This window comes from Phacochoerus africanus, chromosome 1 (genome assembly GCF_016906955.1).
Source record: "Phacochoerus africanus isolate WHEZ1 chromosome 1, ROS_Pafr_v1, whole genome shotgun sequence".
In the NCBI taxonomy this organism is placed as follows: Eukaryota; Metazoa; Chordata; class Mammalia; order Artiodactyla; family Suidae; genus Phacochoerus; species Phacochoerus africanus.
In genome coordinates this window covers 146,920,048-146,945,705 of record NC_062544.1, presented here as the reverse complement: position 1 = coordinate 146,945,705, position 25,658 = coordinate 146,920,048, and the positions used below count along the sequence as shown (strand labels likewise).

Below are 25,658 nucleotides of genomic sequence, written 5' to 3'. Positions count from 1 at the left end.
TTTGCAAAATTGGCCTTGAAGCTTAGAGAAAGCTTTACAAGAGCAAGAGCTAGAATTAGGCTTTGCCTGAGAAGGGCACTTAGGCAGGGCAGTTGCCCTGGCTAAACCTGGAGCTGTGGAATGTCACAAGGGATTTGGTACCATTGTTGGGAAGGATATGAGTGAGGGGCCAGAGGACGTGAAACAGAAGTAGGCAGGAGCTGTGTGTCAAGCTACGGATTTTGACCCTTGTTCTGAGGGCAGTGGGGAGCCACGGAAGGCTTTCAAGCAGGGAAGCCACCTGACAGTTCAGCTGGGGAGCTGCATGGCTCGGTCCTCTTTTTCTGCTCGACCTCCAAATGCTGGGGGCTCAAATCTGAGCCCTTTCCCTTCCCTCAGTCATCTCTCTCCTCAGTGAGCTCACCCTGTCCCATGGCTTGAAATACCATCAGCTGCCTATTCCCATATTTATATCTTCAGCCAGAGCCTCTCTTCTGCGCTCCCAGCTCATCACCCAACTGGCCGCTTGGCATCTGTACTTGGACATCTCACAAGCATCTCAAAGTTAACAAGTCCAAAAGAGGATTCTTCCCTGTGCCCACCCACCCCCCAAACCGGCTCCTTCCCAACTTCCCGTCCCAGTAAATGGCACCATCACCCACCCTCTTGCTGAAGGCAGAGCCCTCATCCGCCGTGCTCCTCCCCCTCCCTCTCCCTGGCTCGTCCTCCTGGTGCCACTTCCTCCCTCCCACCTGCCCACGTCTCTTCAGCACCCTGGCCGCCCCTGCAGCCGCTGCCCCGTCCCCACTCGCCTGGTGACGCAGTAGCTGCTCCCTCCTCCCCAGCTCTCTCCCTATCTCCCTGACAGGGTGTCCACCAGCAGAGGATTGGTCCTTAAAAACAAATAAACTTTGTGCTGATCTGTCACCTAAAATTCTTTAGAGGCATCCACTGCTCCTGGGATAAAATCCAGGTTCTTCATCCTGGCTTCAAAGCCCCACACAGTTGACCCCTGCCCCTCTCTGAGCTTACCTCATCCCTCAGCCTCCCTCACAAGCCCCAGCCATGCTTTGGATTATTAAAAGCACACCCCACCCATTCCCACCTCAGGGTCTTCACCTGTGCGGTTCTCTCAGCCTGGCACCCACTGGCGACAGCTCTTTGCATGTCTACTCAGCAAACTAAGTCCCCTGGCAGCTGGTCGTAATGCCTTAGTCTCTTTATATCACTTTTCATAACTTGTCTTTCCCAGCAGAAACAAGTATGGTGTGCCTGGCACACAGTGGGTGTTCATTAACTAGCTCTTAAAGGAATAAATCAGAAAAGGCCAGAGCAGAAGGGGCCTAGAAGCAGGAGATTGGGAGGAGAGAGAAAATGATACCTGAACGACAAGAGTAGGACAAATAGAGGAAAGGCTTAGTACCCAGTGGGATGCTTGGATTTGATCTTGGAGGTACTGGGGAGCCACAGAAGGTTCTGGAGTCGTGGGTATGAAGGTGACAGTTAGAGCAGGGAAGGCTGTTTGCCTGGGATCTGAACTCTGGCTGCCTTGGTCAGACCTTGCTTCAACAACTTCCCAGCCATAAGATCATGGGCAAACCACTTAGCCCCTCTGAGCCTTGGTTTCCTCCTTTGTAAATCAGGGCCTGCTCCTGAAGCCCCTGAAGAGGGCTGCTGGGAGGCTAAATGAGATGGTACATGTAAAGTTCTTGCTCAGTGAACGTGCAGCTCTCACAGGGGTTGGGAGGCCTGGCTCCAGCTCCCCCCCGCCACCCCGGGGCTAGCTCTGTGGAAGCAGAGAATTTAATCTGGGAGGGTCAGGGCAGGCCTCCCAGAAGAAGTGACATTGGATTTCGGGGAGACAGTTTCCTTGAGAGAAAATTTTGAGTCAGCAGCCACTGGCCCGTGAACAAGGGAAGAGGGGGTGGGTTCTGGCTGCTCTGCTCCCAAAATAACCCTTATCCGAGGGCGGACAGCCCAGCAAGCCCCAGGAGCCACCGCCATGCTTCTCCTGGCCCGGTTCCGGCGACCTTGGAGCAGTCTTGGCCCTGCCCATGCCCCCAGGCGGCGAGGAGGCTGGAGCAGGGCTGGGCGGTGAGTGCAGCCCAGGCCCCCTCCCCTCCCACAAGCAGACCTCTGAGTGCCCCGCCCCGTGAGTCCCAGTCGTGTTTGCATTTGGGCTTGACTACCAGGGCAGAGAGGACGCTGAGCTCTGTCCCCCCACCCCCACCCCGGTTCCAGTTTCTCTGTGTCTCTGCTTCAGTTCCTCTGGCTCTATGTGTGTCTGTCCATTTCCTCCTATCTCTCTCCCTCCCTCCTTTCTCTGTCTCACTTTGTCTCTTTTGACATCTGCCTCTGTTTCTCTCCCTCTTACACCTCCTTTCCACCCCCAGCCCTTCCACCCCAGCCTCTCAAGTGCCTCTCTGCCTTACAGTTTCTCTTTCTTCCCTCTCTTTCCCCTCCACCCCAACCCTCCTCCCCCTCCAGTGGGAAGCATCCTGGAACACACGTGCACACACACATGCACGTGCATGCACGCACGCATATGTACACGCATGCTCTCTGAGCCCCTTTAAGACCAGAACCCAGGCCCCAGCCCTTCCTGGGCTCCTGCACTGGCCGAAACTGGCCCAGGACATAGGGATGTGGGCAGGATTGGCCAGAGGGATGGATGTTGAGGCTAATGGAGGTGGTGGGTGAGGGGGCCTGTGCTCCCCCACTTCCCTCCACCCTGCACTCAGAGCTGGGGGCTGGGGCTGGAGGAGTGGGGTAGAGGTTCCTGAGCTGTTTCCTCCCCTCTGTGCAGCTGCTGGGCTTCCAGGCCATTGGGCTGTGGGTCAGGTCATTGGGCCCATTCAGCAGAATTATAAATAGCAGCTTGTGCCCAGCCTGGCCCACAGAGGAACTACAGCCGCCACAGGTCCCCCGACCCCCTGCCCTCCACCCCTGCAGTCATCCCTCCGCGGCAACGCCTGCCCTTCCCCTGTGCTGCCTTCGGGTCCCCAGGTCAGTATCTGATGTGCTGTCACCATGACAACCTGCTTGTCCCTGTCCTGCCAGGCTCAGGTTGCAAGAGGTGGGGGTGTGAGTGGCTGAGGGAGAGGTCTAGTGGCCTGGAATCAAAGGTCACTACTCTCTGCTGGGGCTTGCAGCCTCTCTTAGGGGCTGGGGAGTGGGGGCCCGTCCCCCTGAAATCTTGCCCTGCTTGAGGGGGTAATCGGGCAGAGATGCCCAATGCTGAGTGGGCGCTTGGCAGAGGGGTGCGCTGCCCCAGGCTTCTGCCAGCAAACTGGGCAAAGTGGGTCGGCCTGGCCAGAGAGACAGGGGCTCAAATCCTACATCCCTGCCTACTTCTTAGGTCGCCTTGGACCCACTTCACCCTGTGAGTTCAGCATCCCTAGTGTTGAGACGCCTCCCCCTCCAGGGGCTGCTGAGGAGATGGAAAGGCCCCAGCTGTGAAGCAGGCCCCTCAGTCCTCACCCAGGGACTCTTCTTAGTCGCTCAGGGCAGTACTGGTGGGGGTGACACTTGCAGACTTCAGAGTCACACTGACCTGGGTTCCTAGCTGGCCTCTGTCACTCACCAGCTCTCCGAGTCTCAGTCTCCCGACCTATAAAATGGGCATGAAAACACCTCCGCCTCACTATTGGTGGTTTTTTTTTTTTTTTTTTTTGGTCTTCTTGCTATTTCTTTGGGCTGCTCCTGCGGCATATGGAGGTTCCCAGGCTAGGGGTCGAATCGGAGCTGTAGCCACCGGCCTACGCCAGAGCCACAGCAACGCAGGATCCGAGCCACATCTGCAACCTACACCACAGCTCACGGCAACGCCGGATCCTTAACCCACTGAGCAAGGGCAGGGACCGAACCTGCGACCTCATGGTTCCTAGTCGGATTCGTTAACCACTGAGCCACGACGGGAACTCCTGCCTCACTATTGTTTTGAGGATGAGTTGGGATGTGGTGGAAAAGCCACGGATGCAACGCCCTGCATGTGGCGCTACTCTTGTCCCTACTTTCTGAACTGTTATTATTCTTCCAACCTTCATCTCTAACTCACTGGTCCCTTCAGGAAACCCCCTTTCCCTCCCAGCGCTCAGTCTCTCCATCTGCAAAATGACCGCAGAGCCACCTAGGCCCTGCCCGGGTCTGAGATTTGTGTATCTCAAGCAGCCCCACCAGGCTGGGCCGTATCTATTATTATTAACTGACGACCTCACTCGAGCCCTGTCCTCGGCCCCCGAAACCTGAGCTGCATGGTTGCCTGGCAGCTGAGGCACAAGCTGGGGAGGTTTGGGTGTCAGGGTGTCCAGCCACAGCCCCCTCCCTGCAGGCTGGAGCCATGTCACTGTGGTCACTGTGTGACCCTGAGCAGGAGGGCTCAGGGTTGAGACCCTTGACCGTGGCAGCCCAGGAGGGGCCTCGCGCTCCTCTCCTACCTGCGCAGGACCAGCCTGTCTCAGAGCCCACTTTCTCGGGGTAAAAGGGCCATTGGCCTGGGATATTTTTATAGGTGGGGCATGTGGTTGGGCTCAGAGAGGGAGAAATCGGAGCTTCCTCATGCTGCTAACTGATACGGCAGCTGTCCCTGTCACCCTCTTCTTGGATGCCTACAGCCCAAGTTTGCCCGAAAGCACAGGTAATTAATTCCCTGACGCTCTGGTAGCACTGACCTCGGAAGGCCCGCTGCCACTTCCTGGGGCTCTCAGGGCACTTTGCACAGTCACAGTGAACCATTCCCTGTAGGTTTCCTTGGCCTCCCTGTGTGACCTGCCCTGTGTTTTCATTCATTCACCCACCAAACATTTACTGGGCATCCGTCCCAGCTCCACTGTACTCTTCCTGAGTGACCTTGGGCAAGTTCCTTAACCCCTCTTTGCCTCACTTTCCTTTTCTGAAAAATGGGAGAATAAGAATACCTGCCTCAGAATTGTGATGTGGATCAAATGAGGTGACGTGTGTCAAGTGCTTGACACAGGGCCTGTCGCATAGAAACTGCTGTGTAAATGTTAGTTTATCATGATCATTTGTATTAAGTTGTTATAATGTGCAGGTTCCATGCTGCACAGGGAGGGAAAAACACAGGGCTTTCTGAGGACAGGGTTGTGTCCTGTTCTTCTCCATCCCCTGGGGCCAGGCACATCACAGGCCCACAGCAAAAGGCTGCCAGATAAGGGGAAGTGAGAGTGAGCTGTTTGCCCTAAAATCCATTGCTGCTCAGGGAAGTGATTGCTGAGACATTGGCTTTCAACAACTTTCGCAATTCTTGGTACATCTTAGAATCTATTATGTCGGCTTCATTCACAAACTTACCAAAATGGGTTTGAAATCTCTGTAGATTTTCTGTCTCTGCCCTTGTTTGGGACAGGGACAGGGATGGGCAAGTAGACCCATGCGTCCTTCAGGTAGACTTGAACTACAGGGCAGACCCATAGCAGAGGGATGGGGACTTGGAACTTTTGGGAACCAGAGAGTGGGTGCCTCCTTGTGTTTTGCACCCGGGTCTCTTTTGTACCTCCCAGCATTGTCTGAGGGCCCTGTGTCAAGGAAGTGGCTTATCTTCTTTGATCCTCAGTATCCTTATCTTTAAAATGGGTACCCTGCTCCCTCTGCCCCAAGGTCACTGGCAAGACAAAGGAGATTTTACTATGAAGAACTCCTTCCAGTAACAGTCCTTAATTCTAAGAAGATAGCAATGCTCTCCATGGAAAAGGGTTGCGCCGGTGGCTGTGCCTCCCCAGGCCTGCCATTCGTCAGCAAAGCCACTTTGGGTGGCCGCCAGCCCTCTGGCCCAGGGGCTGTTTCTAACAGCAGGTGATGCGGCCCGGCTGCCGGCTCCAGGATTTCACCCTTGACTTCTTCCAAACACAGGAAGGGGCTGCCATCTGCTTCCCGCCCCTCACACCCAGCCTGCCAGGTCAGCCAAAGCCCCCGCCTTGCACCTGTCAGCGGCGTAGCAGACGAGAATCCCACTGGGGGTTTCCTTATGGATGTTAAAGTTGGCAAATGCTTGGGGGCCTCCTCCCAGCCCCCAGCCCACCTGGACCCCAGGCACTGTTCCTCCACCTCGAGAGGGAGGAACAGGATGGCCCTGGCTTTCTCTGTCTCCCCAGAATAACACATTTCTCTCCACTGGTGTCCCCACCACGGGCACTGATTCCAGTTCCGGGAATCTCTTGAGTGCCAAGGTCAAGAGTACAGCCTTGAGACTTAGACCCTAGTGTGCCCTTAAATTCAGCTTTCTCATCTGTAACAAGAAGGAAATCAGAGTATCAGCCTGAGGGGTCATTGTAAATATGAGCAATATTGTGCATAGAAAAAGCTGCATACAAGGAATAATACTTCGTTATTAAAAAAAAACTGGCATTCTCGTCGTGGTTCAGGAGTTAATGAACCCGACTAGCATCCATGAGGATGTGGGTTCAGCTCCTGACCTCGCTCAGTGGGTTAAGGATCCGGCATTGCTGTGAGTGTGGTGTAGGTTGCAGACAGGGCTCAGATCCTGCATTGCTGTGGCTGTGGCATAAGCAGGTGGCTACAGCTCCGATTTCCCCCCTAGGCTGGGAACTTCCATATGCCTCAGGTGTGGCATAAAAAGACCAAAAAAAAAAAAAAAAAACCTTAGCTGCTCTTAAGATTCTTTGATTACTATTACGCCACAGTGTCATGATGACTGTGGCCCCCACCCTGCCAGAAATGTGATCTCAACTCCTGTATTTCAGCCAGGGCGTCAATCCTTCCTGGAGACCAGTGCTGGGTGCACAGTAGGTGCTCCATGCATGTTCTTTGCCTTTGTATTCAAAAGCAAGCAGTTGAAGAAGTGGATGAGCCCAGGCCCCAGATAGTCTTGTTCTGTCTCAGTTTCTGAGGTCAAGCAATGGGTTTTTACAATCATTCAGCAAGCCTCTGTTAGACACTGATTCTGTCTCTGTCAGGTGCACTGGGGACCTAGAGATGAATAGACGCGGTCCTCTGCCCTTCACGGAGTAAGCAGTCAAACCCCGTAGAAGGATCAGGTGACTCTGCCTGGAGAGTGGGGTCAGCATAGTGTGCACTGAGGAGGGGCCCCATGAGATGGGCCCTGTAGGGTGGATAGGAGTATACCAGGCAGAGCAGCAAATGGGAGGGAACAGTTAGTGCTAGTGTATGACAGATTGTTCACATGGCAGCTCTGAGTTGATTTTTTTGTTTTTTAAAATGGGGACTTTTGGGAGTTCCTGTTGTGGCTCAGTGGGTTAAAAACCCGACTAGTATCTATGAGGATGCGGGTTCAACCCCTTGACTTGCCCAGTGGGTTCAAGATCCAGCATTGCTGCAAGGTGTGATGTAGGTCACAGATGTAGCTCAGATCTGGTGTTGCTATGGCTGTGGTATAGGCCGTCAGCTGCAGCTCCAATTTGACCCCTAGCCCAGGAACTTGCAGGTGCGGCAGTAAAATATAATAATAAGAATAAGAATAAAATAAAACAGGAACTTTTGCCCCATAGATGTCCAGTGTCCAGAAAATAACCCTGGCTGTCCCAAGGGCCAATACAGACCCGTCAGGATGGGGATGCAGGAGGCAGAGGCCCCCTTTCCTGGGCCTGATCCAGTATCCTAGACTTAGCACAGGCCAGTGTGTGAGGAGCCATCTAGTCCAACCTCCTCATTTCACAGGTGGAGAAACTCAGACCCAAAGAGAGAGGACAGTGGCACAGGGACAGCTGATGGCAGACCCCCCCAGACAGGCCAGCCCAAGGCCTGTTCACCCATGGCTGGGGGTGCTCAGCCCTGGAGTAGTGTGTCCTGTGCAGGATATTGAGCCCCCAGTTTGCCTCCTGGACATGTTGGCATCTGTGGGACCCACCACAGGCCCCTAAAGTGGCCTTGCCTTAGATTCCTTCATCATGAAATGGAAATAATCAGTGTGTTCTTTGTGAACTTTAAGCGGAAAAGCACATCATGACCACTCTTATAAACTGCTCTTCTGTCGTCACTGTCATCTTGTTCAGGACCCACCCTAATGGCAGAGTCCCCTGAGAAAGTCATCTGATGGCATGGGATGGGGTTCACAGAGGTTCAGGGCCACCTTTCAGATAGCCCCAGAGACAATGACAGGCGTCTGCTACAGGTTGGCCTTCTGATCTGTTCTGGAGCCTTTGTGAGCACCCCATCTCGCCACCCACCCATCTCCCAAACTGGGAGACTAAGGTAGTCTCAAGATAGAATTAAAATTCTTTGCCATGATCCATGGCTGCCAAAGATCCCCCGACAGGCAACATCTAGAGTCTTATTTCCAAAATGCATACACGTCTCAGCACACCCCCTGCTCAGACACATTCAGGCAGGCTTACACACACACTTGTGCAACCACGCGTGTGCTCCCTCTGCCCCGACCTGCACAAATACATGTATGTGTGACATTGCACAGTCATGTACATGTTCAGCCCTGGAACACACACATCCATGCACCTGTGGTCATGAACTTCCAGTGGAGAAGAGGGAGCAGGGTTATTCTGTGTGAGTCAGAAAACTCCCATTAACTGTGAAACAGTAAAAAATAGCAAGAAGAAAATTTAAGTTCAGTCAAAATTCAGTTCAATGACCTAGATTATCATGGAAAGAGGGAGTGAGCCCACTGTCAAGGGAAGCATGCAAGCACAAGCAAGAATGCACATAGGATCTGTGAAGGCACTGACCATCACACAGATTCTGAGGTCCCTCTGGATTCAAGCAGGCATGGGGAATCAGGGCTTCTTCTGGCTTCCCATCAAGCTTTGCAAACAGTGATGCCCCTTTGGTGTCTCTGCTCTGGGGAGGGGCTGTGGTATAGGCTGGCAGCTACAGCTCCAATTTGACCCCTAGTGGGGGAACCTCCATATGCCATGGGTATGGCCCTAAAAAAAAAAAATAGAAGGAAGAAGAAGATTCTGGGAGTGGAAGGAAATTCCTAAGAGAAGACAGCACTAGGAGTTATGAGTATAGGGACTCAGGCATGGGGTAGAAGCCAAAAGGCCAGCAGAGCCAGTGTTCCAAGTGGGAATCTCAGCCATGGAACCTGGGGGAGGGGCCACTGGGAAGCCATGTTGGTGGGGAGGGAGGGGAGCTGCCATGGCTTCCGTACCTTCACTTCAGGGACAGACCTTGGACCTCAGCAGCAAGCCCGTGGCCCTGCCCCGCTTCAGTGGGGCTGGGGTCCCCTGAGCCTCTGTCCCCCAGGAGGCTATATCCACATCTGTCCCTGTGCAGATGGCTGGTGAGCATAGCTAGCAGCCCCCACCCCCACCCGCACCCCCTTCTGTCGAGAGGACTGGCTGCGCCAGGGAGCGTGGTGCGGCGTTATTTTTAGAAGTGGCACCATCTGTTCAAGGTGCCGGGCGGATTCTGTTTGTCTCTGCAGTGGTCGGGACGGCCATGCCAAGTCAGGAGAAGAGCTGCAGAGCTGGCCGGCTGGGATGGTCACTAATCAGCAGGCTGGCCTGCTGGGTGCAGGAGCCAAAGAGATTCTGCAGGCCTGTGAGACATGGGATCCTGGGGTCTGGAGCTGCCAGTGGGCCAGCTCTGGAGCCAGGGCCATTAACACTGAGGTCAGCCTCGACATGGGGCATCCTATGCTCCCAGCACCTCACCTGGTCCCTGGGCCTGAGTCTGGACCAGCGTCTTGACAGATTCTAAGTGTCCTTCCCTGACCTCATCCCTGTCATCCAGCTTTGGGTAGAGAATGGAGATGAGGTGAGGGGAGAACAGCGCCATGGCCAGACCACAGGGATCCTCTGTGGGATGTAACATGGGGTGTGGCAGAAGACACAGGCCTGACGAGTGTGGTCCAGAAGGGCTGGGACATTTCCCCATGAGACACCAAGTGCTTCAGTGTGCCCCATTGCCATAGCCACCAACACCTTGGTCTTCTGAGTCATTGCAAGAGGGACTTCAGCAGGGGTTCTGATGGCAGATTGCCTGGGTGGGTTCAAATCCAACAGTGAGGTAACCCTGCAACATCCTTAACCCAGCAAAGCCTCCATCTGCTCATCTGTGAAATGGGATGTGAAGCAGCTGCTTCCTAAGGTTCAGATGCAGATTTGCCAGCATGCTGCCTGTGAGGCTGCGGCATGCTGCCTGGGTGCTTTTAGCATCAGCTCTTCCTGCCATCTGGTCAGCCAGACTCCGCTTTCCAAATTCAGGCTGCACCCCAAGATTTGTTGACCCTAGTGTCCTTCCATAGGCAGTTTGTTTTGTCCCTGGTGTCTTTCCATAGTCGGTTTGCTTCCTCGGTAGTGGAGCCAGCATTGTTGGAGGCCAGTCCTGTGCTGGGAGGTGGGGAGGTCCTGTTCTCAGGGAGTTCACAGTGGAGGGAGGCAAGCTGGCAAAACCTATCCCAAGACTGAGAGTGGAGGTTTCAAAGTCAAGAAATGAGCCACATGTGATGGTCTAGCAGCGGGAAGGGGAGTGAAATATGTGGCAGAGGCATTGGAGAGAACTTTGCAGAGAAGTTGGCATTGGGGATGGCCTTAGCAAGGAAGCTTTTGATTAATGGCAAAGTGGGTATAGATAATCTCGGACAGAGGTAATGGTGTATACAGAGGGTGGGAGGCAGGAGCATGTGCTCATTGTTGAGGAAGTACAAGGAATTCACTTACCCCAGAGGCCGGGGAAGTTGGCTCAGAGCCCACCAGGCAGGATCCTGGATGCAGTGGTCATGAATATGGTTTTTCTTTAATAGATACCAGCAAGTCAGTGATGGGTTTTCATCCAGAGAGTGACATGCTCAAGTTCAAGAGGTTTTAGAGTCAGACAGATTCCAGTTCCGCTCTTGACTCTACCACTCATTAGCTACGTGACTGGGGCATGATGTTCCCTCACCTCTCTAAGCCTCAGTTTCCTCTAAGCCTCCATTCCGTAAGATTGCCTACCTCATGAGGTTACTGTGAATTAACATGTTTTTAGATCCTAACACAGCTCCCAGCACATGAGAGCCACTCAGTAAATGGGAGTCCCTGTCAGCATCACTTTAGGAACAGTGAGGGTTGGGGGTTAGTGGTGAGGGGCTAGTTGAAAGTTTGTGGATGCAAAACCTAAACTTGGTCAAGAGCTCAGGATGGTTAGGAAGAGGATGAGGCCTTAGCTCTTACCCCACTGCTCCCTGGGTCTGGGCACCTGATTGGATGTAAGGAGGAACAGAGTCAAGGGTGACCCTGATAGTCCAGCTCCAGGAATCTGCAAGGGCATGTTAGATGCCATGACAGATGCAGAGATCACATAAGGTTGAGGATAGTTTGGGGACTCTGAGAGCCTGGAGACCTTCAGAGGGGACATTTGATAGTCATGAAAAGGTGGGTGCTAGAGCTTAGGGGAAAGGGCAGTGTGGAATGTCAGTTTGGGAACCATTCATGTTAGGATGCAAGTTGATGTCAGGTGGATGGCACTGCCAGGGAGAGGTGGGGCATTAAGAGGATCGAGGGAAGGATTGTGCTGAAAGCCTATAGTTGGCCTTGAATAGAGAAGTCATGCTGACTCCTGGGATAAAATTGGTCAGAGAAGCCACAGGAGTGTGGGAAGAAGGAATGGGGATCATCAGGTATGGGCAAAGGTGTGAAGACAGAAGGGCCCTGGAGCAGCTGGTCGCAGTCATTCCCAGGAGATGCCTAGGGCTGGACCTGACAGGAGGTGGCATTTGGAAAAGCAGGGACAGGGAGCTGGAGGTGATTTTGAGCCATAGGCTTGACTACAAGAGCAGAATTCTAGAACCCAGAGCCAGGAGAATGTTGGCTATAAGAAGAAGAAAGCTGAATGAAGGGCCTTAACGGGAGCCCCTAAGTGCTAGGGCAGGGATTCTGCCTGTGTAATTAAAATTCCCAGCCCCACCACCAGAGATTGACCCGTCTCTGCAGGCTTGCGGCTGGAGATCTGCATTTCAGCCAGCCTCCAAGTGATGCTCACATGGGTGGCCCTTGGAGAACTGCACTTCAAGCAACCCCGCTCTTGGGTGCCTGAGCTCCAACTAGAGAAGCCTTTATCAAGAGAGGGAGGAGAGGAAACCTTCGTCATGAGAGGCAGCTCCTACTCTCTGCTCCTCGCCTGGCTTCCTGGCCCTCTGATTCACCACCTTCAGGTGGTGTCCTGACAAATGTCACTCTCTTTCTACCAAGGAGCCCCTGAGGGGGATAACCTGGGCTGGGGCATGAAGGGCAGCAAGTGCAGTCACCAAACCAGGGCTAGTTCTGCTTGAGCCTAGAAGATTGGCCACAGTAGTGAGAAATAGAATCTGAAAAACACCCCCCCCCAACACATACAAACACCAACCCCTGCCAGTGCCTGCATTAGTTTGACTCCCCTCCTTTGAATCCAGGAGTCACTGCTTTTCTGCAGTTTTCCCTTTTTCACACAGTACTATTTCCTGGCCTCTGTGCTCTCAAGACATATAGAATGACTTTCCCTAAGCCTTAGCTTCCTGCTTTTCTGATTTGGACACCTAAGAATTCACTCAGCTATTCAAAAGTATTTTTCCAGAGTTCCCATCATGATGCAGTGGAAACAAATCTGACTCGGAATCATGAGGTTGTGGGTTTGATCCCTGGCCTCACTCAGTGGGTTAAGGATCCAGCATTGCCATGAATTGTGGTGTAGGTTGCAGACGTGGCTCAGATCCTGCATTGCTGTGACTGTGGCATAGGCCATCGTCTGTAGCTCTGATTTGACTCCTAGCCTGGGAACCTCCATATGCCACAGGTGCAGCCCTAAAAAGAACAATAACAACAAAAAAGTATTTTCCCAATGTAAACTCATCCCCTGGCACCTCTGTGGGTGAATTTTCCTTTTCCATTCCATAGAGGAAATAATTTAATAAACTTAGACACACTGGGATGCCACCACTTAAATATGGTCCCAGCAGGAACCAACAGAAAAGGACCATATGCAATGCAAAAAATAAAGGGGGGGGGATAACTAATGGTAATGTTTCTGGCACAGGTGACAAATGCACTGGTGGATCAAAGTGGGTCTTCTGTATGTGCATGTAAATTGCCCCAAGTGACCTTTGGCGTAGTGTCATTTTGTTGGCTCAGGTCAGTTTTGAGACACCCCATGGCCTAACAACCTGGCATTGGTGACAGTACCAAATATCTGGGGTCAGCTACATGGCTCACAGAACTTGTGGAAAATGTCCTGTTCCCTTCCCACTTCACCCACACACAGCTCCTCAGGCTTCCCAGCCCCATGCCCCATCGGTCAGCACTGCTATCCTGGATAGCTCTAGGGGCACTTAGAACCCTTTGCTTTGTGTCAGCACCACATAATATGGACAGCTCCTTGGCACGTGGTCCTTAAACCCACCCCAGATCTCTCATCAGCACCGTGGCCTTGGGGACAGCTCCCCATGGAAACAGTTCCCAGATGCCTGCTCATTTGTCCTCCGTTGGGGGATAGCAGGGGTGCTGTCAGTCAGCACCACAACCACATGGACAGCTCACTCCCAGCCTCTGCTAGTCATCCTGCTGGGGAGAAAGGGGGCCTGTGGTTATTAGGTTCCTTGACCTTAGCTACCCAATCCCTCTTCAGCACCCACCTCCATCCATCCATCAACACTTCATCCCCAGAGACAGCTCCCTGGGCCCCAACCCTCCACAGTTAAAGGTGTAGCCTGAGGACTCACCAAGGAGCTAGTGACCTGTTGTATATGGTCAGAGCACTGACCCGGCAGAAACCTATGCTTCATTATAGAAACCAGAAAAGAGAATAGGAGCCTGGTCTTGTGGGAAAAGGAATGTGAGTGAGCCCTTAAGCGTGTGTGAGTGTGTGAGTGTGTGTGTGTGTGTGTGTGTGTGTGTGTGTGTGTTTAAGAGCTAACTCTGCCACCCTCCTAAGGACCTTATACTCTCTTTTTCTGTTTTCTTCTCTGTGAAATGAGAGTGACAGTACCTGTGTCATTGGGTTGTTGTGAAGGAGTAAATGAGATAAAAAATGTGAAGCTCATAGAATGGTACTTGGCACATAGTAGGTATGACCAAGTGTTGCTGTTATCATTTTTTTGTCCTTCCTTCAGGCCTGCACTTATAATCCATGGGTCCAAAGCTGGCAGTGGGAGAGAAGGAGGCAGATAAAAACAGGAGGGGCAGTGTCACTATAGCTAGTTAGGCTCTGGAGGCTGGGGGCCGCCAGGGAAGTCAATGCATCTGTAGAGAGAGTTGGGCAGGGAGACAGATGGGGAAGTGGCCAAAATATTTGGCTGAAACTAAAGAACACTGACCAGAGCAGCTGGTCCATCTTAGGCAGAGCCATGGTCCTCAGCCTTCTTACTATATGTCCCCTCTCTTGCAGGCCAAGGTGAAATTTCTCCCAACATTTCTCTGCCTCAGTTAGGATTCCTTCTCTTTATCTGCTGATGACATTACTGATTTCACTTCAGAAAACTCTCAAAGATTTTGGTAAATGGAAGATTTCTAAACAAGGAGCATAAGAAGAGTCTAAATCTTGAAAAGTAGCCACTTCCATGCAGAGGTTGAAGGGATGTCAAAGGCAGCAGGTCAGTTTTGATCTGCTTGTGACTCCCAGGTTCTAGGGCATTTCTCCTTCCTTTGGCCTCCAGCCAAGCAGGACTTGACTTGCAACTAGGATTGTGCTCCTGCTGGGGACAGCAGGGCATCAAGGATGTTCAGGGAAGTGTGTACCCTCAGAAGCAAGTATCAGGTGATGGGAGAATCCTTGTGGATGGCACTAAAATGGCCTTTAAGACTGGGTATCTGTCCAATTCCCCCCTCCACTTTATAGAAAAAGAAACTGAGGCACAGGGAAGAAGGCACTGGCTCAAGGCCACACTGCATTGGTAAAAGGGATACAGGAAACACAGAGGCTTTGGACTCAAGCAGATGTATTTAACCTATACCAGGTCCCATCTGTGTGGCATTGGCCATCTGACTCTCAGAACCCTAGCTTCTCGCCTGTAAAGTAGGGACACTACTACCACACAGCCCATGGAAGCAAGTGCTAAGCAATCCATATTAATAGTAGTGGTCAAGCCAAGATGGGGATCCAGCAGACCTAGTTCCCAAGCAAGTTCCATTTGGATTACATCCTCCCAAAACGTGAAGCAAAAGTTGTGCAGGACTCATTTGACACAGTCTGCAGATCCTCACGTAGGGGTTTGGGGGGTTCTTTGTGGCAGAGTAAGGAGACATTAAACAGCATGAAGGAGGATCTATGCACCTCCCTTGCTTTCCTCAGAATCCCAGTACCTTGGGAAGGGCCTGAGGTGCAGCTTTTTAGATTTATTGGGTAGGTGGATGGATGGATGAATGGATGGCTAGATGGGTGGATGGCAGATGGACAAATGGATGCATGGATGATGGGTGGATGAGTGGGTATGTAAGGCACCTAAAGAACCAGAAATGTGGATATTTTCCTACCATCTAACACTGGAAACTCCTGTGGAGAACAGGGGGCAGTGGAGAGAGTTGGCCCTAGTGTGCAGCTAAAGGCTGGATTTACCCTCCCTCAAGCCAGACAGGAGGGTGAGAAGCTATGTGAGAAGTTCTGAGTCCCTAACAGCCCACCCCCTGGACCTGCTTCTGCCATCTGTGCCTTTGAGGCTGCTGCGGGTTGCTTCTCTGGGATTTTTTTTTTTTTTTTTTTTAGATTTTCCTTTTCTGGTTAACAGGATAGGAGTTTTCTAAAAATAGCACTAAACACGCTTCTGAGGTATTCATTTTCAATTCCCTTCCTCTTTCCCTGCTCTCCTTGACTGTGAGAATTCAAAGCCAAGCTTTGGGGTTGGCTCTGTTTGAGGCAGAGACGAAGGCACAGGGAGGGGTTAAAGCCTTGCAACCCGTCACAAAACTACCAAATAACAGCATTAGGCCTTGTCATCCGGGATCACCAGATGGGACCTGTGTCCCCACATCTGTCATTTGTGCCAGGGATGATTCAAAGGAAAGGATGACTTTATAAATACATATTAAGGTTGCATTTAAATTCAGCACATCTGAAAACAGAAGGATTCGGCATCCGAAAGTTATTTTTAGCACATAATTCATTTGCAATGTCCCAGCTACCGTCCTTCAGTTAGGATTTGAAAAGCTGTTGGTTTAGGTTTAGGGGTGTGTTTTTTTTTTTTTAATCCTTCCTTCGAAAGATAGATTCCTCCTTTTTTATATTAACTCCAAAAAAAATTGCTCCTTCCTCTGCCAGCATCTCTCCTGGCAAAGACTTTTTATTAAGGTGCCTCTAACGTATTCTTGATTCATTGAAATGTAACAATATGGAGTCATTTAAATGCTAATAAGATGAAACTGAAATGCATAAATCCAATGTTGTCAGAATTTCTCCTGGATTCATAAGAGGCTGGCACATCAGAGCCTGAAGGGACCCCAGAGAACATTCGCCTAGTCTCTTCATTTTCCACATGGGAAACTGAAGCCCCAGGGAGGAAAGGGGCTTGATCAAGGTCACATAGCAGGAGCTTGGAAAACAGGGAGGGGTTTGTCAATGGGCTGTGGCCCCTGTTGACTGTGTGACCCCTAGTATGTCACTCAACCTCTCTGGACTGTATCTGCCCAGCCCAGACTCATGTCTTAGCTCAGAATACCATAGACTGAGTGGCTTAAACAACAGAAATTTATTTATCATAGTGCTGGAGGCTGGGAGGTCCAAGATCAAGGTCCTGGAAGATTCAATTCCCAGTGAGAGCACACTTGCTGGATTACAGATGGTCATCTTCTCCCTTTTCTCACATGGCCAAGATAGAACTTCTCTCTCTTGTCTCCTTTTAAAAGAACACCAATCCCATTCCTAAAGGCTCCACCCTCATGACCTAATTAACTCCCAGAGGCTCCCTCCAAATACCACCTCACTGGGGATTGAGGCTTTAACACATAAATTTGGGGCAGGGGGACACTTCTGTCTGTAGCAGCCTGTGTCCCACTAATTAGGACAGGGGTGACTGAGAGCTGGCTGCAAACGAACCTCGGCACAACCTTGAGGGAGGTGCACTTGCTAATAATAACAGGGTGGTAGGTAGGAGGAGCACTGGGGGAGGCAAAGAGGCCAGCCCTGTAGAGTGTCTGCCCTAGGCCAGGAGCCACTCCGAGACGCACACGCAAGGGTCTCGATGGGTCCTTACAGCAGCCTATAAGACAGAGGGGGTCAACTTCTCTGCGTAGGTGAGGCCTTTCGAGGTCAGGTGACTTCTCCAATGTCCATGGCCCATTTATCTCTCAGCTATAGAGTGATGGCTCATGTGAGGTTTGTGCGAGGCAGCAAAGATGTCAGTGTGTGGTGGGCTGTGGCGGAGGGGACAGCTGCCTGCCCTAGCCTCACACCCATGTCTTGTTACAATGAAGGGAAATGGGAGTGGAAGGCAGGGGATGCATCACAAAGGAAAACGTATGACTCCTGCTTCTGATGCCTGTCTTGACTCCTGCAAGCTTGTAATGTAGGGCACGTAGGAATATCTAGCCCATTTTACAGATGAGGAAGCTGAGTTCCAAGGACCTATACAGTCATACCCTGCCATGTATGGGTGACCCAAGAGCTGATCCAGGCATCTATTCATTCACCAAGTATCTATGGGCTTCCTTCTGGATACCAGGCACTGTACTAGTACAAAATTGACACGGCTCCTGGCCATGCAGAACCCTGGGCTCCAGGGCAGGGAGAAGGCGAAGCAGGCCAACCAATAGCACATAAAGAGTGGTGGGATACAGAGCATCCAGGAGTCAGGAGCATTTCCACAGACCTGGATGGTCAGGGAAGCCTTCCAGGGATGCTGAAGCTGAGCAGGACAGGCCATTATCAGGGTGGTGAAGGCCCGGGCAGGTAGTGGACAGTACCCTGTTACAGATGTCAGGTAGGTCTGGAGGATTAGGGCAGCTGATGGATTCTACACAAGCCAGCAGGTCTTCAGTTCTTTCACTGTATCACAGGATCATTTGTATGGCTTCATACATTGCTTCTGTGCCAGTGGACTTCACCATCTAAAACCAAGCAAGTCCCACAGTGAGATCAAGTGCTAAAGTGAGCTCTGCAATTTTAGAAGGACAAACCAAGATGCCCAGAACATGCATGGCCTCATGCATACACCTGTGAGATGCAGGAGCAGGGGTGAAGTGGGTGGGGATTGAGCACTGATGAAAAGAGGTATCTGTATTAGGAAATCTCAAAGAAGAAAGCTTAACATTAGTCACCTCAGAGGGACAGAGTTCTGTTTTTCCACTGATTTCATTCTCTCAGAGTTTTGTCCCTCCACATATGCTCATATGGGTCTCTTCCTACACATTTGATGATAGTTCACCCAACCTTTTACCAACAGACAGTAGTATGTGTCAGTTTCTTTCATTTATCTTTTGGCTTAAGTCTTACTTAACCTGTGGGGGAAAAGTTCCCTACTCATATTAAGAGGGAAAAATCTTCCCTCATACCCTGAACCAGATCAGATCTTCCTGCTCTAAACATCCTAAACACATTGGACTCCTCATCATGGCAATCCTATCACGTTGTAGAGGTCACTCATTTAATTGTCTCTCCTCTGCCCCCCGTCACCTTTTGGAGCCGGGGACCATGGTCTGGACTATCCAGTGCCTGGCACGAAGTCAGTGCCCACAACACAATTCATGAATGGATGGTTGCATGGATGGATGGATGGATAGATGGATAGATAGAAAGATAGATATTTGAAGATCATTGTTCATCTTAACACAATAGTTGTCAAAATCGCCGGTAGCCCATTAACTCATGCCTGCTCTTGTCATCACAGATATAATTACTGCTAATGTTTCTCACAGCTCACGCTGTCAGAAATGTAATTATCAGTGCCCATAAGCCACACCGCAGGTAGCAGAGGGACAGATAGAAAACAGCACCTCGGGGTTAGAGAGTCCCTTGTGGTTTGCAAAGCACTTTTGTTCACATCTGGCACTTCATTTAAGCATTGTAAGAACCCCACAAGGGAGATTCACCAGGGGAGGCAGCAAAGCATCCTGATTAAGTGTATGTCTCTGGATCCAGAATGTCTGAGTTCAAATCCCAGCTCTGGTACTCACTAACTCTGTGACCTTGGGCAAGTTACTTCACCTCCCTTTGCCTTGGTTTCCTCATTTTCCTAGGGAATAACAAGATTACCTAGCTCATAAAGTGGTTGTATGGATTGGTAACAATAAAAATACTTAGTGTTTACCATGTGCTTGGCTTGGTTCTAGGTATTTTGCATGAAATAATTGATTTAAGCCTTGTAATAGCTATGAGGTAGATACTATTACTGCCCCTACTTTTTTTTAAGATAACAAAACTACAATTAATTTGCCTCCCATTCTGCTGAGAGGAGGAAGAACTTGAACCCAGAGGCTGTCTTCTAGAGTCACTCCAGTTAACCTGCACAGCATCTCTACACACCAGCAAACTTGGTCCCTACCTCACCTGCTCCTCTCATTGAGGTCCAAATGCATGGGTGCTGTGGGGTGGTGCATGCTCGGATGGCCAAGGACCCTGAGTGTTTCTGCAGGACTGTGGATGGGAGCCCCAGGCACCCACTTTCTTTGTGGTCTTATGTCTTTGCTTGAGGCATCAGGTCCATTTTAAGTTCTACTCTGTAGGATATCAGTTGGTCCCGGAGTGAAAATTAGGCTTCCAACTGCATCCTTGAGTGAAAGCGCCCTCCTGTGAGACATGATGGGATTCTCCTGTGGCTCAAGCACCCCCTGACCCAGGCTGGGAAGACTCATACCCTGGGTGGAAACACACTGGATTTGATCATGGTCATAATTAGTTCCCAGTAAACCAGGAGGTAGGAGGGGCACAGAGAAGGATAACTATTATTGTATAGATGAGGAAAACAAGCCCGGCAAAAGTGAAAGGATTTGTCCAGGGTCCCACAGCCAGGACTGGGAGAACTTGTATTTGAACCCAAATAGTCTGATTCCGGATCCTGTGTTGTTCAAGGCTTGACAGGCACAGCCCTCCACCAGCCTCTGTTCTTCAGAGAGAAAGAAGCGAGCTCCCCCTAGTGGTGGGGAGAACAACGGGCTGGAAGTCGGGAGACTAGCCCATCTTGGGGCTCAGTCTGCTCTTGCCGTATGTGGCTGGATAAGTTCCTTCCCCTTTCTGAGCTTCATATTCCTCACTGGAAAAATGAGATTAACCCTAAATTGCCTCCAGCTCTAAAATGCTGTGAAAGAGGAAAGGATTGTAAAGGAAAGAGGTGGGAGAGGAGACAGGAGGGAGGAGTTGGGACTGGGGGTAAGGGGACACTCAGTCCTATCTTCCTGCCCCCACTCCTTCCTCCTCACTGTCCTGGACCTAGGATGGCCAGCTACCTGTGGCTGCTGGGTGGGGCCAGTCCCTGTGCCAGATCTAGCCGAGCTCAGCAGAGGCCCTTTGTCACCCAACGCTTGCCGGGGCCTTGGCCACCGGTGTTGGGTATCTGGGTAGATTGGTTTCTCTCCTGGCAGCCCCACAGATGCCGCACTCCTGCAAGGGTGGCTGGGCAGCAGGGAGAAGCTGGCGTGCCATCCTCCTCCTGGGCTCTCCAGGGACGCGGCAGCCGCTGTCCGTGGTGCTGGTCTGTGGGGGGCGGGGGGGCAGGTAAGGGATCCGTGGACCCCAGCTCATGCGTCCTGATGAATATGCTTGAGTGGGTTCCTCTGGCCAGGCTAAAGGCCTTGGTTAACGTGGTTGTGGGTTGCAGGTGGAAATGGGTGGCTTTCTCCGACCCCCATGCCTATGAGACTTGAATGGGGAGAACCCTGCATATGGGCAGATACAGGAGACACAGGCAGGGGAAGCATCTATGCTGGGGTGCCTGAGGGCTGTGTCCTTGATGGGAGGGGGTTATGCCCCTGTTGTGTAGACATGGCATGCGTGTAAACAGGGCTGTGAGCATGGGTGCTTTTGAGGGGAAGAGGTCAGGATATTAAGATGATGCCTGTAATTGTCGCTGTGTGTGACTGCGTGGTGGGGAGGGGGTGTCCACCAGGGTGTGTACAAAGGGCGTTCCTGGATGGGGGTATGTGTGTGGGTGGAAGTGGGGTAGACTCTAAAAGTAGGCAGGTTGGGTGTTCCACCCTGAGCTGTGTATCAGAGTGTGTGTGTGTACACCAGGGTTCTTGTCATGAAGTCAGTATGTTCCATAGCACAGTGAAAAATTAGGGGTTATCAGGCTGTGCATGGAGGGTGGCATATCAGAGAGCACCCAGTGGGCCCTCTATAGATTTACAGCGTGCATTTGTGCATTTGGGTTTACAGTGTGTGCCAGTGTATGATGGGGTGTTGTATGAACATCCATGTCCAGGTATCTGTATGCGTAGTGGGTATTATTTTGGAGTGGCGTATGTGTGTGTGTGTGGTGCCTGCAGGCTGGGCCTTCCAGAGTACTCAGACCATGAGGCCTCCAGTGCCTGACCCTTGTCACCACTCTGTGCTTGCCTCTGCAGGAGCCACCACCCCTGACCATGTAGATGCCAGCTCCAGGGAGCAGCATGGACCCCACTGAATGGAGACTTCTGGATCGACAGCCCTGAGCCCCTCCGGCCCCTGGACCTCGCCGTGCACCCAGGGAAGCCCCTCAGAGCCCACCATCGCTGTCACCAGTCCACTGCAGCTGTCCCCTGGAGTTGGCCGTCAGGAGCCACAGCCATCCTGTGAGGTTTTACAGAGGACAGCCCTACAGAGCTATCACCCGGCAGCCTCCTGTCCAGTGCTGACCCTCGGGCCCACCCCGAGCAGGGACTGCAGCAGACATGGGTGACATGACCAACAGCGACTTTTACTCCAAAAACCAAAGAAATGAGTCGAGCCATGGGGGCGACTTCGGGTGCACAATGGAGGAGCTGCGCTCCCTCATGGAGCTGCGGGGTACCGAGGCCGTGGTCAAGATCAAGGAGACCTACGGGGACACTGACGCCATCTGCCGGCGCCTCAAAACCTCGCCTGTTGAAGGTAGGTGCCAGAGGCTGGACCACAGGATTTGGGTTCAGGAGTTAGTCGACCCTGGGGTTGCATTTCCCAGGCCCAGAAACCCTTCACCTGGGCTCGAGCATGGCACCAGAGCAGTCTCTTCCAGTTCCCCATCCCCTGACGCTGGGTTGGCTCATGTCCGACTCTCCCAGCTGCAAACTCCGTTTGGGGTCCCCAGGTCTCAGGGGCAGCCATGGAGCAGCCAGGAAGTCAGGACAAGCAGGAAGATGGGCCATCACAGGAAAGGTGACAGATGCCCATGTGTGTGTCACCTGGAGATGGGTGTGGGGCTTTCTTACAACTGCCAACATGAGCGGGCCTGGGGTCTCCAGAGAGGGAAGGTTGTGGCTTCCTGGGGGCTCCTCAGGAGGGGACCAAAAGCAGGTCATCCGCCACAAGGAGGAGGAAAGAAACGGCCCAGTCTGGGCACCAGAGCTCAGAGTGTGTCCCCACCCCCCAGTTACCATCCCCTCACCATGATAGAGGCGAGTTCCCTGCATAAACCCCAAAGGCACCAGCAGGAGGCAGTCCACCCTAGCACTCCCAATCTTGCAACTTTAGCCAAAGCAGCTACACTGAGCCTCAATTTCTTCCTCTGGAAAATGGGGCCATTGTCTATGTCATGGTGCCTAGTGAAGGCTGAGCATACAGGAGGCGCTCCATATGCAGCAGCTGTTATTATTCTAAAGAGAGTAGATGACAGGCCTCCCCTAGGTCTAGACCATAGCCCGGGAGGCAGGCAGCCTGAGGTCTTATCCCCACTGAGAGATGAGAAAGCCAAGGCTGGAGGTCCCTCCCACACCATCTCCCAACTGCAGCCCTCACACCTAGGCACCACTGGGCACTAACCCTGAGAGCCTTTCCTGCCGAGGCTGCTCATGGAGCCAGTTGCTCAGCTGGGGCCAGTGGGTTCATCCAGCAGTTGCTGTGCTGGCGCCCACTGTTCCCAATGCTGCGAGGATGGGGGGCAGGTCCCTATTTTCTGCAGCCCTCCTCTCTTGGGCCAGGAGGAAAAGCTGAGATCAGTCCTTCTTCCCAGGTTGGCTGCTGTCTCTGACATTTAGCCCACATGCTGCATCTGGGCACTTTAGAAACACTTTTTTTTTTCTGGATATTGTTTGGCCTTGTTGGGGCAGGGAGGGTGGAAATAGGGGGCACATCCCTTCTTCCCTGTGTGAGTCTACCTCAGTGCTTGAGACAGCTGCATGGGGCACTGAGACAGGTGTGGACTCAGCCTGGGGACCTCCTGGGCCTCAGCCTCGCGTGAACACCGATCTGTGGCAGAATGGCCCATGCTCACCTCCACTGTCAGGTTGGCACACCTGGCCTGCTAGGAGGCAAGGTTGTCCTTGCCAGGAGATTCTCTTGAGCCAGAATTTCTGAAGTATCTCTGGACTTCAGACCCTGTGGAGAAGTTGGTGGAAGCCATGGCCCCTCTGCCTGGACTAACAGCCAACTGCATGCAACAGTCTGGCCCACACCATCAGTAGGTTCACAGAGCCCCTGGTAGCAGGCCCGCGACCCCAGGTTAAAAAATCTGCACTTCCCTCCCTCATGACAGGCTCTGGGATCTGGGAAGTTGAGCGGCTTGCGGCAAAGCTCCAGCCCTGGGGGCAGCAGGTGCATGCCCAAGGGCAGGAATCCCATCCCCTCCTCTCTAAACATCCAGCACCCAGCCTAGTGCCTGGTGCAGGGGAAGGTGGACAACTGCCCCATAAAACCCTGAGATGTGGTCACTGAGTCCTCAGCCCACAGAGAGCAGCTCCCAGATAGCCAAGCAGCCAGAACAGCACATAATCCAGACCAAGTACAGCAAGGGCCCCAGAGACCAGAGGAAAAGTGAGGTGAGTGGGCAGTGGAGGTCAGAGAAGGCTTCCTGGAGGAGGAGGAGTTTGAACTTGGCTATGGAGGAAAGAGAAGGGAAAGCGTGTGATGTGGCACAAAGCAGCATTTCTAGATAGGATTCCACAGACTGCTGGTGTGCTGCAGGATGTTAAGCATTATGTAAAAAAAAAATAAAGGAGACTTTGTCTTCTCATCTGTAAAATGGAAACAGTAATGACAGCTCTGACTATTGTTCTGACATCTGTCAGCTCTGTGCCTTTGAGGCTTTTGTCTGACCTCTGAGCCCTGGTTTCCTAAAATGTCATGAGCATCAAGTGAGATCTCTGAGAAGAAAGGTCCCTAAGAAGGAGGACGGCCCAAGAAAGAATTAACCAGAGCTCCTGCTTCATTGGCCCACAGAAGAATCTCCTAAGGGGCAGGTGGAGGTGAAAGAGGTAACAGGAAGGACAGAGGAGCCTAATGCCACTCTTGGACTTGGACGACTTGGGTTCAAATCCCAGCTATGCCATTTAACCGCTGTGGGATTCTGGGCAAGTTACTTAGCCTCTCTTATGCCTTGGTTTCCTTATCTGTGAAATAGGATAATAACAGTGACTGCCTCACAGGGTTGTGGTGAGGATCAAGTATCTTAGACAGGACCTACCGGGCACACGGAGAGCGCTGTGTATTACGATTCAGCTCCAGAGACTAAACACCTCCATCTCTCCATCAATAGGATGGGTGTGGAACACTGGTTGAGATCAGGCCAAGCGCTCAGCATGGAAGTCCCCAGTCAGCGTCAGCTCTTGTTTTCAGTCTGATCATCACTACCTGGGAGAAGCAGCCACATTCTCCAAAAGGGGCAGAACCTGACTCTTCCAGGATGCTGGCAGCGTCTCTGCTGGCACTCCCCATTTTCCTCGGCTATCACCCATGTTCTTGGAAGCAGGCGTTACCCATTTCACAGACAGGAAGCATGGGAGCTCAAGCTCACTGCCACAGCTCACATCAGAGCAGACTTTGAACACGGCTCCGTCAGACACCACACCCAGGTGTGCCCCAGCCCCAAGGCACTCGCATGACCGTGGGAACAGTCCTAAGAGGGTACCCTATATCTGCCAAGGGCCTGAGGACAACGGGCCACTGGGGAACTTTTCTTTTTCTCTCTCGTATTCAGCATTTGTCCTGCTTGGCCTCTTCTGACATAGAGAAATGCTTGGCCTCCAGCCCCAGCCCCCAACTTGAAAGCCACGTGGGCAGGGGCTGGGGGCTCAGGGTGGCCCTTCCCAACACCCCCCTGTGCTAATCTGCTGACGTGAACAGGGAGCCACCTCTGAGTCACACTCCAGGAAACTGCTCCAGGCCATGCATAAATTAGCCTTCCCGTTCACATCGAGCTAATTTTAGGCAAAAAGATCTCTGAAAGTGATACAGGGGTCTTGAAGCCACAGACCACAACTCCCACCCGGGACACCACCTGCTGCCTGCACAGGCCATGAGCTCAGCTCCCCTAGCCGGCAGTGATGGACATTCAGCGGGTGGGGTGGCTTCAGCCCTGACCTGGGCGCCATTGCTTTCCTCTCCCGCTGCTGGTTCTGTTCCATCCTGATAATGCCCTTCCCTCGTGCCTGTCACTGCTCCCTTCCTTCCACACCCCTCCCGCCTGAGTCCCTGAGACCCAGGTTTAATCCTGACTGGCCTGTTTTTCCAAGGGACCCTGAGAGTTCAGTGAATCCTCTCAGAGCCTCAGTTGTCTTGTCTGTGAAATGGGAATAACACTACCTACCTCACAGGATGGTGTGAGAATTAAATCAGATGGTTCGCATAAAGGGCTTAGTGCGGTGTGTGGCAGCCCCTAGACACTTACAAAATGATGTTCATTGTCATTGTTATTACATGCACATATCTCTTAATACCCAGCATATGCTCTGGCCCCATCCCTG

General features: G+C 52.2%; 1 protein-coding gene across 3 annotated transcripts in view; it reads left to right on the top strand.

The window, feature by feature from the left end:
• The first annotated feature begins 2,883 nt into the window (after positions 1–2,883).
• The window catches only part of ATP2B2 (ATPase plasma membrane Ca2+ transporting 2), a 136,615-nt gene continuing 113,840 nt past the window's right edge, over positions 2,884–25,658 (top strand). For all 3 annotated transcript variants that reach the window (XM_047780812.1, XM_047780829.1, XM_047780819.1), the window contains exons 1-2: positions 2,884–2,985; positions 21,369–21,873. In XM_047780812.1, the coding sequence (XP_047636768.1) occupies positions 21,675–21,873 (199 nt within the window). In that variant the 5' untranslated portion in view covers positions 2,884–2,985; positions 21,369–21,674. The remainder of the gene's footprint in view (positions 2,986–21,368; positions 21,874–25,658) is intronic.